This window comes from Rhinatrema bivittatum, chromosome 2 (assembly GCF_901001135.1).
Source record: "Rhinatrema bivittatum chromosome 2, aRhiBiv1.1, whole genome shotgun sequence".
NCBI lineage: Eukaryota > Metazoa > Chordata > Amphibia > Gymnophiona > Rhinatrematidae > Rhinatrema > Rhinatrema bivittatum.
In genome coordinates, this window is record NC_042616.1 from 295,545,758 (window position 1) to 295,560,966 (window position 15,209).

The following is a 15,209-nucleotide window of genomic DNA, read 5'->3' on the forward strand; positions in this document are numbered from 1 at the left end:
TTTGACAGAATTTTTTTTTGTTCTCCATTCTTATTTCCACATCCCCTCCCACCTCCTGGTCCCACCCATGACTCCTCTCCCCCTCCCCCATTAAAAGCTCACCTCGTCATCACTCAGGAGGTGCCGCTGATAGAATTCGTACAGCTCCTGCTGGAGGGTGGTCACGTTAAAGTACTGAACCGCTTCCTGCCACAAGAAATAAAAAAAAAAATGCTTATCGGTACCTCTGCTGCTGCAAGTCTTATGGTTAAAGAAGAAACACGGGAACACGAGCAATGGGAAAAGCAGCCCCTTAACCAAATAGAGGCATTTGGTAAATTATCTGCCAGAAAATCAGCAGGTTTGTCCTGTTTGCTGTAAAGGGGAGTTTATGTCTACTGGGACTGGAACCATGTAAGCTGTCAAAGGTAACAGCAACACAACAGGTGCCTTTGAGCTTAAAAAAAAAATGTTTCCATCTTCAATGTCCACGGTAACACCGATAATGCAAACCTATCAACATGGAGAGCGCCAGTGTACGTACTAGCAATGCCCCCTGCCACACTTGTTTCACGGCAATGGATGCCATGGCAAAGAGAGTGATTAGATCGTGTGCTCTTGCTTCCTTTGGAAGCAATTTTGCCACAGACGTGCACGACAGTATTTATATATTAAAAAAAAAAAGGGTTAGGTAAAAATCTATTTCAATGAACTTGTTGAAAAGCGAGGCAAGATGCATATCAGATGGTGCTGCTAGTTAATGAAACAGCTTGGCTTGTAGTAGCTGGATTGTGCATTAAAATGTTGCAGAAAAACCTGAAAATATTTTTAGTTTGACCTCTTTACCTGCATCACTGTCCTAAACTGAGTGCAGTCTTCGACACTTAGAAAATCATTCTGAACTACAACCAGTTATACAGTAGCAGGGTAGATGATGGCAGGAAAAAAAAAAAAACATCCACTAGCCTATCCAGTTATTCCTGTCCACATTGCTGAGGATACATTCGAGTTGCAAGCCACAGCGTGAGACTACCTATAGAATATCACTCCTTATCTAAGGCAGCTTTCATCAGCTTCCTCCTGTCTATTGCACCCTCTTGGGTCAATGATCGTGCAAGATCCCCTATTTAGTTCACACCCAGCAAGTACCTCTCCCTTCCCATGGCTAACCACAAGGTCCCATGATAATTGAAATAGCCACCATCACCAGCACTTGCATCCGGTCTCCTAAAGTCCCCATGGTCTTTTTGGACGGTGCCCCATGGTAGCCAACTGGTTCTAGATTTTCAGGACAAAGTTGAGCCAGTCCTGGTTTTCTCTACTGCATGTGGGGACTTGTAATTCTGACTTCCCTATTGCAGTCCCTAAGAAAAGCAAGACTACAAATTCCTGCATGCAACAGGGTAAAACCAAGACCAGATCAGCCTGTTCTGAAATTCTGGAGCCAGCTGACATCTCTACCACTAAACTGTGGCACAGACCCAAGGCAGGCCAATGCATCTATTACTAAGCTTTTAGAAAATGATCGACGTAAAAGAAAAAAGCATTGCAATTTGTCAGGCGGTATCGTGATCGGGCACACCATGCACCCCTAACCAACGGCAGGGCAGCTCTAGAAATACCTGACGACATTACAGCATATCCTAGTCTCACAAATTTCAGCTGAATAAAGTGGAGCATACAGCAAAGAGCAGGATTAGCTAAGTTTTTTTTTTTAAACAATTCTGTGTAGTTGGCTCAGGAAAAGTTAAGCATGCCCGGTTCCTTTCAAAAGGAGAGAATGGATTCTGCTAGATCCCCATTTCCAACATGTTAGTTCCATCCGAAACGATGGATATTGGATGTACCAGGATAAATTCCTTCCTGAGTGCCAAACTTTATCACAGATACTGAGGCAGCTTTTTCTGACTGCACGGGTGATGGGACTAAAATTTACCTCAGTCTCAGTGCTGCTGGACACTGTCTGTCTCATATCTGTTTTGGACCCAGAACATTCCACAATTGAAGCAACATGCTCTCGGGAACACAGGAAAGGATTTCAGCACATTTCCTGAGTGTCGCAGGCAAGAGATCATAGGCGCATCTGCAACTCTTGCTGCAAGAAGCTTCTAAGACCTCCTCCTGTTTCACATAGTACGTATTTGACAGAAATAAAGAAATCAATTTCCGGTTTCTATTTATTTTATCAAAACGCTGCTGCGCCACCCACCGGCCTGGGCTGGAAATCCTCCTCCGTGAGGCCCCACTTTTCTCTATGGTACTGATAATAAACCATGTTCTGCTTCATCACTTGGTCATCCTGATCGAAGAGGAGATAGCTGGCGACACAGGGAGCTGCGTTCTTCAGGTCATTTACTGCATTACACAAAGAGAACAGGAGACAGGGAAGGAAAAGGTTGAAATGCCTTTGACGCTCCAAAAGGCAAGAAATTCAGGGCAAGGGGAAAGTAAAAACTTGAGGAGTAGTGCACACAGCAGGCATGAACCTGCAACACGTTCAAGCAGCGCCCTGCAATTGACACCCCAGAAGTATTTCCACACAACCTTCCTAGTGAAGATGACAAATGGAATGAGTTTCTGGTATCTTAACTTCCTTTTGTCGTACAGCCTTTTGCAGTGGTGTCTCCTCCTCCTCCACCAGCAGCTTTGTCACCATCACCAGCCAGTTCCACGTAATCCCATGTCCATGGTCACCCCCTGGTGGCTGAGAGGGCACAGGACATCTCCAGGTATAAGCCTGCTCTTGGATGCACATCTGTGGGCTGTGGAATGACGGAGCTTCTCTCCTTCCCCCATCCCCGCAAGGGGCCATGAAGAGATTCACGGCTGTGAAACTCCCAAGCTCCAGGCAGTTTGAGGGACCCGGGTCTCCTGTGTGGAATCACAGGAGACCCAGGGTCATCCTTTCAAAAAAGGTTTTTTGTTTTTTTTCTTTGGGCGAGAGGGCGAGCCTAATTCTCCGCATCAGTGACAAACTGTTCATCTGTGGAAAACAAAGCAAACAAAAAAAAAAACAAACAACAAAAAACCCCAAAACGACCCTCCCTCACACCAGGACACCCAACTGATTCCAACATGTTGGGGCCATTGCGGCTCTGCGACCAATATTCACTCACGTTTGTAATAGGCAAACTGCAGGTAATGGTACATGGTCGCCACAAACTTCTCCACTACAAAGCCGCCGATGACGGGGGTCAAGTCACCTTCACATTTCAGTTTGCATTCGAGTACTTCATAGTAGTGATCTGCAACATAAAGAAATCCTGGCTGTGAGATTTGTTATTTTTCAGTGTCCCTCTGCTGACAAATGTCAAATGTACAGCTGTGACAGAACTGTGTGCTCTGCTTACTGGTTATAACCAACTGAGGGGAGGGGGGGGGGGTATTTTTCTTGCAGTTACTGTACAGTGAAAATAAAATAGTCAGTTCAGGACGTGTTCTGCTGTCAGCTGCAGTCAGCCAACAACCAGCAGGGCAAAAGCTATGAGCCTCAGACACAGCAATGGAGACTTGAGGGCATGCAGGAATGCTTATGACAGCAGACTGGCTTGTGGTTATTTACGAAAGGCAAGTACACTGTTCAGAAATTACAAAACCGATGTTAGTTCAACCATTTTTCTGTCAGTGGTAAATCAAAACACTTGTGGTATTATGGAAATGCATAAAAAGACAAGCCAGTCCACTGGGTGGTGCTACTGCATAAGAACACAAGAAACTGCCATACTGGATCAGACCGAGGTTCCACCAAGCCCAGGATCCTGTTTCCAACAGTGGCCAATCCAAGTCACAAGTACCTGGCAAGTACCCAGACATTAAGCAGCTCCCATGCCACTAATGCCGGTAATAGCTCTTGATTTCCAGTCACCCTGATATTGTCGAGGATTAGGAGGTTATCCTCTCTCTCACACACATACTCACATGTCCATTCTCTCTCACACATACACTGTCACATACATACACATTCATGCTCTTATACCCAACAGCAGTGGCTATTGCTTAACAGGTTGATTTTAAAATGAACATGCTTGCGCCCATAAACACGCATATCGGTGCGCGAGCGTGGATAGGCTATAAATTTTAATCATGCACGTACTTACGCGCGTTATGTTTTTAAATGCACCAACCATGCATATGTATGCTCCTAATTTTAAGAGGTTACTTAAGCACAGCTAGCATACAATAGGAATTTGTCAGCTTTTACAAGTGTATATAGGCAAATTTTAAAACTTGCTCGCGCGAGGGAAAACAGTTTTTCCAATTAGCCTCCAATTCGCCCAGTTAATATTGAGGTCTTCCAGTCTCCTCTGATTCTTCATCCTGCACTGCCCCTAATTGACCCGGACCCCTCAACCAGGGCCGATGGAAGCACTAGGCGAACTAGGCGATCTCCTGGGGCGCCGAGCATTAGGGGGCGCCGAGCCTCCGATGGCCGCCGGTGGACCTCATCCCACTGGCGGCTGAGCGGTGAACTACTGCTGTGTGGTGTGCAGGATACACACAGCAAGAAGATCAGCAGGGCCACTCCACCACGGCCCGAAGAAAAAGGTCGCGTCTAAACATGCAGGTGCTCCTCCTCCTTCCTGCCTGCGCGGCCCCGGAAGAAAAACGTTGCCGGAGCTGCGCGGGCAGGAAGGAGGAGGAGCATCAGCCGCGTGCAGAAGAGGATCAGCGCAGCCCAAGAAGACCAGGGCCGCTGCAGAGCCCATCCTGTGGCGACCCGTAAAGAAGAGGCCCAGAAGTGAGAGAGAGGCTGAGGGTCTGTAGAGTGTGTGTGTGTGCGTGTATGAGATGAGTTGAGAGACTGTGTGTGGGAGTGAAGACCTGAATGTTTGCAGAGACAGCATATGAGAGCCTCTGTGTGTGTGAGAGAGACAGCATGTGACAGTGAGAGCCTGTGCTTGAGCAAGACAGCATGTGGAAGTGAGAGAGAGCCTGTGTGTGTGAGACTCAGACAGCATGTGCCAGTGAGAGACTGTGTGTATGAATGATTGTATGAGAGAGAGCATGTGACAGTGAGAGTGTGTGTGTATGAATGATTGTATGAGAGAGAGCATGTGACAGTGAGAGTGTGTGTGTATGAATGATTGTATGAGAGAGAGCATGTGACAGTGAGATTGTGTGTGTATGAATGATTGTATGAGAGAGAGCATGTGACAGTGAGAGTGTGTGTGTATGAATGATTGTATGAGAGAGAGCATTTGAGAGTGAAAGCCTGTGTGTGTGTGTGAGAGAGAGAGAGAGAAAGAATGTGAGAATGAGAACCTGACTGTGTGGTTGAGGGAAGATGACAGATGGAGAGAAAAGAAATAGAAAAAAAGACAATATAAAAGGAATTGGAAAAAAAATAAGAAAGGGAAAGTGGAAAAAAAAAGCCTATACCAACCAATTAAAAAACTAAGATCAGACAGCAAATGTAAAAAAAAAAAAAATACTTTTTACTGATTGCCACATGTAATCTTTGGGAATGTGCAAGAGTAGCACTTTCTCTATGAGGATCTCACAATGTACGAGATCAGCATGGAGGAACTGGAAGCCCACGGGGCCTGCACAGAGGAGGCAGCAGAATGGGCTTCAGTGCCATTAGCAGCAATCAGTGCCTCCCCAATAGCCACGTGGCAGCAGTGACAGTGGCAGCAGAGGAATGAGAGAGGCTCTGAGCTTGCTGGCAAAAGAAATAGAGGGGGTCACTGCCTTTAGTGTTTGCATGTGTATGAATGGGAGTCTGCCTGGGGGTGTATGTGTGTGAATGCATGGGTGCCTGCCTGAGGGTTTGTCTATGTATGAGAATGAATGGGTGTCTTCCTGGGGTTTGTATGTGTGAGAATAGATGCCTGCCTGTTTGTGCTGTATGTGTGTGTGTGAAAATAAATTGGTGCCTGCCTGGGGGTCTGTGTGTGTGAGAATGAATGTGTGCATGCCTGGGGGATGGGGAGGGAGTGGTGTGAAAATGAATGGGAGCCTGCCTGGGGGTCAGTGTGAGAATGACTGGGAGCTTGCCTGTGTGTGTGTGTGTGTGTGTGTGTGTGTGTGTGTGAAAATGATTGGGAGCTTGCCTGGGTGTGTGTGTTTGTGTGTATGTGAGGGAGCCAGTGAGAGTGAGAGCATGAGTGTGTATGAGAAGATCCAGGGGAGTAAGAGTTTGTGTGGGGTGTATGTGTGAAGGAGGAGAGAGTGTCTTAGAGCCTGAGAGTGTGTCAGTGTCAGTGAGAGCGAGAGGTTATGGTGGGTATAAGTGCATGAATGTGTATGTATGTGACAGTGTATGTGTGAGAGAGAATGGACATGTGAGTATGTGTGAGTGAGAGAGGATAACCTCCTAATCCTTGACAATATCAGGGTGACTGGAAATCAAGAGCTCCCATGTATGGACAGCAGGGGCTTTTTAAAATCCTTATTAGTTTTAATTATTGGGTGTTATTTGATATATGTGCTGTTTTGAAATATTTTATTGGTGTTTGGGAAATTGTAAAAAATGTATATTATTTTAATTAATAGACATTCTATTTATCAGTAGTTTTAAAATATTTTATTAGTATGGTTTTACTATTATAACTGATGCTTTGTTTCTTGATTTTATTGTTTTATGAGGAATGGTGGTTCTGTTTTTCCATTGTTAATACACAGTCTGGCTTCTAGGGGTTTCCATTTCAGTTTTTTCTAATTTGTGCTCCTTTATTTTGTATTCTGTATTTGGTGAGGGTCTGTCTCTGCTCTGTGTGTGTGACCATGATGAGAGATTCTGCTAGCATGTAGTGTCTGTATAGGGATCTATAGCAATCGGGTTTGTTTTGTTTCCTCAGTAGGTGGTGTATTGTTATCCTAGAACCCAGTGTAATATTTACCCTTGCTTATTCACAGGTAGGGTTATTGTTGTTTGAGTTCTTGGTGTTATTACTCTATGTTACAATGGGATTGCAGTATAGATTTTGAGTGTCTTTTTTGCGGGGTTTTGTGTTAGTTCACAATGTACCTGGCAGTGGAAGGTGTTTGTGCTGCTGTTACTGTGAGGTGACACCAGAATTTGACAATATCTTTTAGTATGATGAGCTGTAAGGGAAACATCCAAGCTCCATTGTTTGGGGGAATTTCAGTGGATGCACAGAGTTACAGAACTGGAGGTGCAGGATTTATATTGACATTTTGTCCCTTCCTATATATTCCAGACTTCACTCTCATAGCCATATAGAATTAGTTGAATGAGGCTATCAAATAATTTTATAGTGTGAAACTGGCCAGCTTTTTAAAATTACACAGAAGACCCTTTGGACTTTTTTATTAACACTTTTTTTTTATAACCAATTTTAAAGCAGGATCCATGCTATAGAGGTGGGTGTGATGAAGAAATGTCATTTTGGCTCCCCCCCCAAATTCTCCTGTCTAGAGACACCACAGATTTTCTGTAACCTTAAGCATTAGTACAAGAAGGATTACAGGGGGGATGCTGGAGAGGCACATAAATGCATTGGCCCCTGGAGACCCTTGGTGCGCCACTGGGTGCGAGTCATATGGGGCCGCAAGCGGTGGCAAAGAGGAATGGAGATTTGGCGGGCCACGAGCAGTGCCCAAACTTCTCATGACCCAGAAAACAACACAGTCAGCGGGAGTGATCTAGAATGAAGTAGGAGTGGGGGCCGAGACCAGGGGGTGGCAGTGCAACCGGGAGGAGAGGGGGGGGGGGGGGGGTGGTACAAGGGAGAAGGCTCGCCTAGGGCGCCAAATCCCCTTACACTAGCCCAGCCCTCAACTTGTCCAATATGCCCTAAAACTCGATAACTACAAACTTCCTCCTCATCTGAAGTAACAGTAAAGTTACGCGTGTTGCAACTGTCGCTGTCCGACGTCTCCACTCCGCCCTCCTCACCTCCTTGGCGACTCCCTCTTGCTCAAGTGGAAGGTAGGCTGCCGCGGCATCATTCTTCTGTCTTCCTCCGGCATCTCCGGAGCGGCTCGACACTGCAATCCGCCATGTTTCACAAGGGCCTAAGGGCGAGCGCACAGCGCGGCCCTGACTGATGTACCAGCAAGGGTGCGAACCTCAGGGGCATCCCCCTGAGATGATGTCATCAATACCGGATATATAAGGTCTTAGAAATCGCTAACTAATCGAGTTAGCAAGGGTTACTCTACCTAAGCTGCTCTGCCTCCTCGGACTTACCAGGGGTACCCGCTCCTTGGGGGCCTCGCGCTTTCTTTGTTTTTCAGGTCACAGTCAGGAACTGGCACTTGCTCCTCGAGGGCCCATGTTCCCAGACTGGTTGATGAATACTTACTCTGCCTGGAAGTCATCGCTGCCTACTACATCAGTGAGTTACCATCTCTCTCTCAGAGCTTTCCCTGGAACCAGGTACTCGGTCCTCGAGGGCCTAACTCATTCCAACTCCTGGACTATTTCTAGAGACTATTGTGTGAGTGTTACCATCAAGGTTCTGTTCCTGAACTCTGCATACCCTGCCTACTCACTATATTCAGTTTCTCTACAGCTCAGTTATCCAGGATCGCTGTTCCAGTACCTGAGGGACTAAAGCCCTGCCGGGCCCTTCCAGCTCACTATTGCCACCTCTGGTGGTTCAATATCTACCTTATAAATGGGCTCTGACCGACGGCCCGCAAATGCGCAGTAGAGAGCAGCTCTACCGCGCATGTGTGGGTGAGCACGTCGGTCAGAGCCGTGCGTGCCCGAAAAAAAAAATGGCGGTGGGGCCGCAGGAGTGGTGGTGAAAAGCAGGAGCGGAGGCGGCCGCGAAGTAGGAGTGGGAGGAGCAGGAGCGGCGGCAGCCGCAATGACGAGCAGGAGTGGGAGGAGAAGCAGCGGCGCCGCGCGCGCGCGGGAGTGACAGCCCCCCGAGATCTGCCGGCAGGAGCGGGAGGAGAAGTAGCGGCGCCGCGCGGGAGGGACACCCCCCCCCCCGAGATCTGCCGGTTGTGGATGATCTTAAAGGGGAGGGGATTGAGAGAGGGGGAGTGACTGAGGAGAGGGAGGGGAAGGTGAGAGAGAGGGGAGGGAGGTGAGAGGGAGGGAAGGTGAGAGAGAGAGGGAGGTGAGAGAGAGGGGGAGTGAGGTGGTGAGAGAGTGGACTGGTGAGAGAGAGGGGAGTGGAGGTGGTGAGAGAGAGGGGGGGGGGGGGAGAGAGAGGGGGGGAGGGAGGGAGAGGGGAGGGGGTGTGCGGGAGGGCGCGAGGGCGGGCTGGGGTGGGGGGGGGGGGGAGGGAGGGGCGGGGGGTGCGGGGAGAGGGAGGGGGGAAGGGGAGAGAGAGGAGAGGGGGGGGGGGTAGGGAGGAAAGTAGAGGAGGGGGGAGAGAGTGAAGGATGAGGGAGAAGAGGGGGAGGGAGGTGGGAAGGAAACGGACCGCGCCCGTTTTACGTGCTTAACGGCTAGTACTGTATAATAAAAGAACTAGGGTGTGTCTGTCTCCATACTCTGAGCCTGACCGGAAGTTCCCCTCGGAATCTTCCCCGGGGGCGTGGTCATCTGCCACCGGCCCAAGGATCCACCCACAACTACCTCAAACACCAACAGATTGCTATCTCCATGTATCCGGCACAACTCAGTGTTTTGCAGTCCATACCGGGCTTGGCCCAGCGCATTGTGGAGCAGCAAGATGCCTTGGAGAAACTTACTTCAGAGTTTCATCAGCTACACACACAGAAGATTCAAGGCACAGCTTCCAACCAAGAAGGTCGCCAGTTTCAGCTCCAGGAGCTGAGGAGCCCCGTGTGCCAGAGACGGAGAGATAAGTCCCGGCACCGGAGGAGACGACACTGAGTCCCGATCAAAGACAAGCCCCCGATGCAGAGAGCTGAACGATGGAACTGCTTCTGGGGTGTCTGCAGCGAATCCAACGCTGACCGCAGCCTCTTAAGGCAATGCCAGCTATTGCGGTCGCCCTGGCAGAGACGAGCAGCGCCCGAGGCAGCAGAAACCGGACTGGAAGACGGGGCAACTGGGGTAAGTCCCTTTGAAAATGGCCAGCAACTAATACAAGAGGCTTCCCCCAGAGTTTAAACCCCTAATGATTCCACAGAATGCCCTGAGGTCGTCACTAGGGCTGCGTTACGGGATTTTAGTGGCGGGAATTGCGACTACAATGAACAATTTCAATACGAAGTTTGAGTGTTTCACTCCACAGAACACGCAAACTTCATTTGACCTACAAAGGAAAAACTGATTTAATTTCCAAAAAAAGTTTTGACCTTGGAGGGGTAGGAGCAGGAAAATATAAAATTTAAAGCAGCAGTGGTAAAAGATAAGGAATTTCTTGCCAGAAGAGTAGAATCTCTGGAAAATCCCTCTAGGCATTTAAACATTAGGATTTTGAATTTTCCTGGAATTTTGGGAGAGATTCCCTATGTTACATTGAAAAGGTTTCTTCAAGAGGCTCTTGGTTTTGAAGAAGAGAATCTACCGGCAATTAAGAAGCGTTATTTCTTACCTAAATCTACGGTGGTATCAAACAGATTAAATTTGCAAGAAAATCTCACTGAAAGTTTAGAAAACTCATCATTAGAAGTATTGGACAGCGCTACACTTCTGGTTTCGCTAATATCATTGGCGGATGTTCAAACTATAATGAAAATTACTTTAGGAAGTTTCCAATCTCCTTCAAGAATGAGAACATAAACATTTTTACGGACCTCTCCTCAACAACACAAATAAGGCGTAGAGGCTTTTTAGGCTTACGCCAAGAAATAATTTCTATGGGTTATACCTTTATGTTAAAATTTCCCTGCAAATGGGTATTAAGGAGGGGGGTTGAAGAATATATATATTTTTTACCTTGGAACAACTGAAAACTTTCTTTCTATCAAAAAAACCCCACCACTACTTCTCCCATAAACACATAATAGAATATAGAAACTGGTAGATGTGCTAAAGCCAGTTTTCCCTAAATAAATATATGGTTTATATATATATCTCTCTATAATATTCCGGATCACCCCTTAAACTTATACTATGTTGATTTTTTTTGTTTAAAATAGAGTTTGTTTTCTTTGTTTCTGGAAATTGTCTAAAGAAAAAAATTTGATACTTGATAGTTCTCCATGTGTTACCGTTTTGCAAAATTCAGTTTTTGTAATTTTGAAAAATGATAAAGAATTTAAAAAAAACCAAAAACAAACCATGTACAAATTCCTTTCTTTGAACATGTATAGTCATGCATGCCTCCCCTTCCTAGCTACAGCATGAGCCCTGGAGTATGGAAAGTAATAACCACCATGCAGAGTATGGATAGCAGTGCCCTGCTTTGTTTGGCACACATCTTTGCCTTCTGAGCTTCCTCCTTTGAGTCCTTCCAGCCTCTGACTTACCCCTAGGCTTTATGAGACAGGCAGAACATGCACTGAGCACTAGATGTGACTTATTCTGAGCGTAGGGAGCAGCGTAGTGAAGGAACTCTGGCACAACATGTGCAGCCAAGGTACCTGGGCTGGCTACCTGTGCCACACTGACTTCTTCTACCTCTTGCACTTCTATGTAGAGAGAACTGGTCTTTAGTGTGGGATTGTGTGTGTCTTGGCCCCTCTCTGCCTCCCTCTTTATTTTAAAATTTCAAAGAGGGACTGGCAGGTCTCTCGGTGCTTCCCTAGCTATTTTTCTGGCCATATGAATCCTCTACATGTCTGCATTGCCCGCTCCATGGAGGTTGGTGTGCCACATATAATTTTTGTTGATATAGGTGTGCCTTGGGCTTGAAAAGGTTGGGAAACACTGCTAATAACATGTAATCGTAAAAGATAGGACATAAATAAAAACATCACACATATTTCTTAAAAATGTAAAAATTGAGACAATTTGATCACTCTGCAGGATTAAATAACCATAAACATTTTCTCAATAAACAGAAAATCACATAAAATCATAAATTAGATTCATGTGTTATAAGCCAGCTGGAAGAAATGCATGAGGTTTTCTCATTAAGCATGATCAGGTATCCAACAGGGTTCCATGACAGTGGCAGCTGATCTAGTTCCCTGGACAACGGCACATATGAGGTCCCTTCAGAATTTTTTTTTGTCCACTTGGGATCCTCAGTCTGAGGATTACTCTCGGAGGCTACTGGTGCCTGTTCAAATAAAGATCAGTCTGCATTGGTGGTTTAACCCTAAGAATTTTTTAAAAAGGGGAGGACTTGGAACCTCTGTTTTGGATTATGGTGACAACAGATGCCAACCTTTTTGGTTGGGGAGTTTACTGTCTGGATCAAATTGCGCAGGGCTTGTAGTCAGAAGAGGAAGCAGGATGGTCCATCAATTCTTGGGAAACCAGAGCGTTTCGATTGGCTCTCGTACATTTTGTGGTTCTCCTTAGAGGTCAAGCAGTCAGAATACTATCAGGCAGTGCTACTGTGGTGGCCTATGTGAATCATAAGGGAGGCACCGAGAGTCCTCAGGTATCTGAAGAGATGGATTTGCTTCTTTAGTGGGTGGAGAAAAATCTAGAGAGTCTCTCTGCCTTGCACAAACAGAGTGGAGAAAATCCAGACAGACTTTCTCAGACGCATCATCATCGATCTAGGGGAATGGTCCTTATCTCAAGTGGCCTTTAGTCAGAAAGTACTCAGATGGGACACTCCAACGAGAGACAATGGCTACCTCCAGGAAAGTGAAAGTGCAAAGCTTCTTTAACTGAAGGGAAAAAGGATCATTGGGTCTAGAAGCTTGGGCCCATGGGGATGGGGGGCGGGCATCCTAAAGTTTTTCCCATGGGCTATGATAGGGGGAATTCTTCAGAGGATTTCCAATCATTAGCTTCAGATTGGCCAAGATGTCCCTGGTATATAGATCCCATGAGATTGTTGGATGGAAATTCTTTGCAGGTTCCTCAGGACAGATATCTCTCACAAGGGCACATCCTGAGAACATTTTGCCTTCTGGATGGCCTTTAAAGGTCACGCTTGATTAAGAAAGATCACTCTCTACAGGTAGTGAATACTCTTTTGAAGGCAAGGAAAACATCTAAGTCTTTAGCGTATGTTCGAATTTTGAAGGCCTTTGAACACTGGTGCTGTGGCAAGCAGATAGCTCCCCAAGAGTGCTTCGATTTCTTGCATTCTCGACTTAATACAGAATGGTCTGATTAAGGGGCTAGCTCAAACCCACTATATCAGGGGTCCAAAATACCCAAATTCCCAATAATTACATACACAAGAATATCATTTACCAACCATTAGGGATACTTCATTCTATACAGGAGATCTTTTCACACAAGAAAAATCAAGATGTTAAATACTTGATGTATATGAAAATGTTATAAAAAAAAAAAAAAAGGGGCTAGCTCTTAACTCCTTGAAGGTACAGATAGCAGCCATTGCATGTTACAGAGGGCTTATATAGGGGGAACATCTACTCATCCAGATGTTTCCCATTTTTTGAGAAGGGTTAAGCACATTAGACCTCGTGTAATGGATCCTGTTCCTTTTTGGGATTTGAATTTGAATCCTCTTAGGAGGATTTCCTTGAGGCTTCTAACCTTGAAGATGGTTTTCCTGGTGGCATTTGTTTCAGTCAGATGGATTTTGGAACTGCAGGCCTTGTCTTGCGGGGAGCCTTTCCTGGTATTTACACAGGATTTGGTCAAGATAAGAATGGTTCTCTCTTTTCTTCCAAAAGTAGTATTGGTTTTTCATCTGAATCAGTCTGTTTGCCTTCCTTTAGCAGGCATGTTGAAAGGAAGAATAACCTATATTGCATTCTTTGGATGTCTGGAGAGTTCTACTGAGATACTTGAAAGCAACAAATGATTTTAGGAAGTCTGATCACTTTTTTGTATGCTGGTGTGCATAACAGTGAGGCAGCAACAAAAGATATGTTTGCATGTTGGTTTAAAAAGGTTATTATGGCAGCTTATGTGGACAAAGGGAAGGCCTTGCGTAAATAGGTCAAAATACATTCCACTAGAAGCTCAGGCAGCTTCTTAGACAGAACTGTGGATGGTATCTCTTTGGAGATTTTTAAGGCAGCGACGAACACAAAGCCTTCAACACCAAGTTGAGATTCCACTGAGGTACCAGTTTCCTTAGAGGAGACCTCAAATGCTTTACACATCTTAAAAGTCTGATCACATCCAGGTGCAATGCCAAGAAAACTCTCTGTACTTTGCCTCTGAAACAAGAAAAAGCTTTCACTTGAACCCTAAGAGAATTCAACGCCAAACCCTTCTCCAAACTTCTATGCAAAAAGGCAAGAATTGATGGAACTGAAGTCTCAAATAGAAACAGTTCTGACTCCTGACACCAGGAATCAAATATCTTCCAAATAAGAACATATGCTAAGGAAATAGACACTTTCCTGGCTTGTAGCAAGGTGGCAATCATTTCCTCTGAATAGCCTTTGTTTCTCAACCTTCTCCTCTCAAGAGCCAAGCCATGAGACAAAAGTGAGCCACCCATTCCTTGATGAAAAAGGAATGGGAATGCGGTTGAACCTCAGAGGATTTTCTACTTTGAGTCTTATCAAATCGATGAACCAAGGCTTCCTGGACCACAAGAATCACCTGCCCTGAATACCTCTCTATCCTTCGAATCACTCTTCCTACTAGAGGCCATGGTGGAAACACATACAGGAAGACCCTGTTGAGGCCACTGTTGTGACAGAATGTCGAAAAACTCTCCATTTCTGGTTCTCTTCTTCAACTGGAAATCCATGGAACCTCTGAGTTTACACTGATCATCATCAAGTCTACCTGAGGGTCACCCCACTTGGATCTGATGATGGAGAATGCTTCTTCGGCAGTTCCCCAGGATCTAAGATATACCTGCTCACGTAGTCCGCTTTCACTATCTCCACCTCGGTGATGTGGGAAACTGACAGGCAATAGATGTTGTTCCGCCCACCAAAACAACACACTTGCTTCTAAAGAAACTGCCTGACTCCTGGTCCCTCTCTATCTACTTATGTATGCCACAAATGTGGCATTGTCTGACAATGCACTCACCCCCTTCCCCTGACCAGAGGTAGGTAGACCAACAATGCTTTTCTGATTGCTCTCGTCTCTAACTGATTGATTGACCAGAATACCTCCATCACACTCCAAAGACTCTGGGTCGCTTGACCTTGACATAGGGCCCCCTAGCTTCTCAGACTGACATCTGTGGTAACAATCTGGAATCTCCAATCCCATGCCCTTTGACAATTTGGTTTCCAACAGCCACCAGGCCTCTGCTATGAGGCAATCTAATCTCATAATTCTGCAACTAAGGATTCCATCTCTAAAGAAGAGCCCTGTGTAGCAG

At 46.0% G+C, this 15,209-nt stretch overlaps 1 protein-coding gene across 1 annotated transcript in view; it reads right to left on the reverse strand.

The window, feature by feature from the left end:
- The window catches only part of CRTAP (cartilage associated protein), a 56,206-nt gene that overhangs the window by 13,131 nt on the left and 27,866 nt on the right, over window positions 1-15,209 (reverse strand). Inside the window, exons 4-6 of the mRNA XM_029589649.1 lie at window positions 3,096-3,224; window positions 2,189-2,334; window positions 103-186 (exon numbers count right to left, since the gene is read on the reverse strand). Of these exons, the coding sequence (XP_029445509.1) occupies window positions 103-186; window positions 2,189-2,334; window positions 3,096-3,224 (359 nt within the window). The remainder of the gene's footprint in view (window positions 1-102; window positions 187-2,188; window positions 2,335-3,095; window positions 3,225-15,209) is intronic.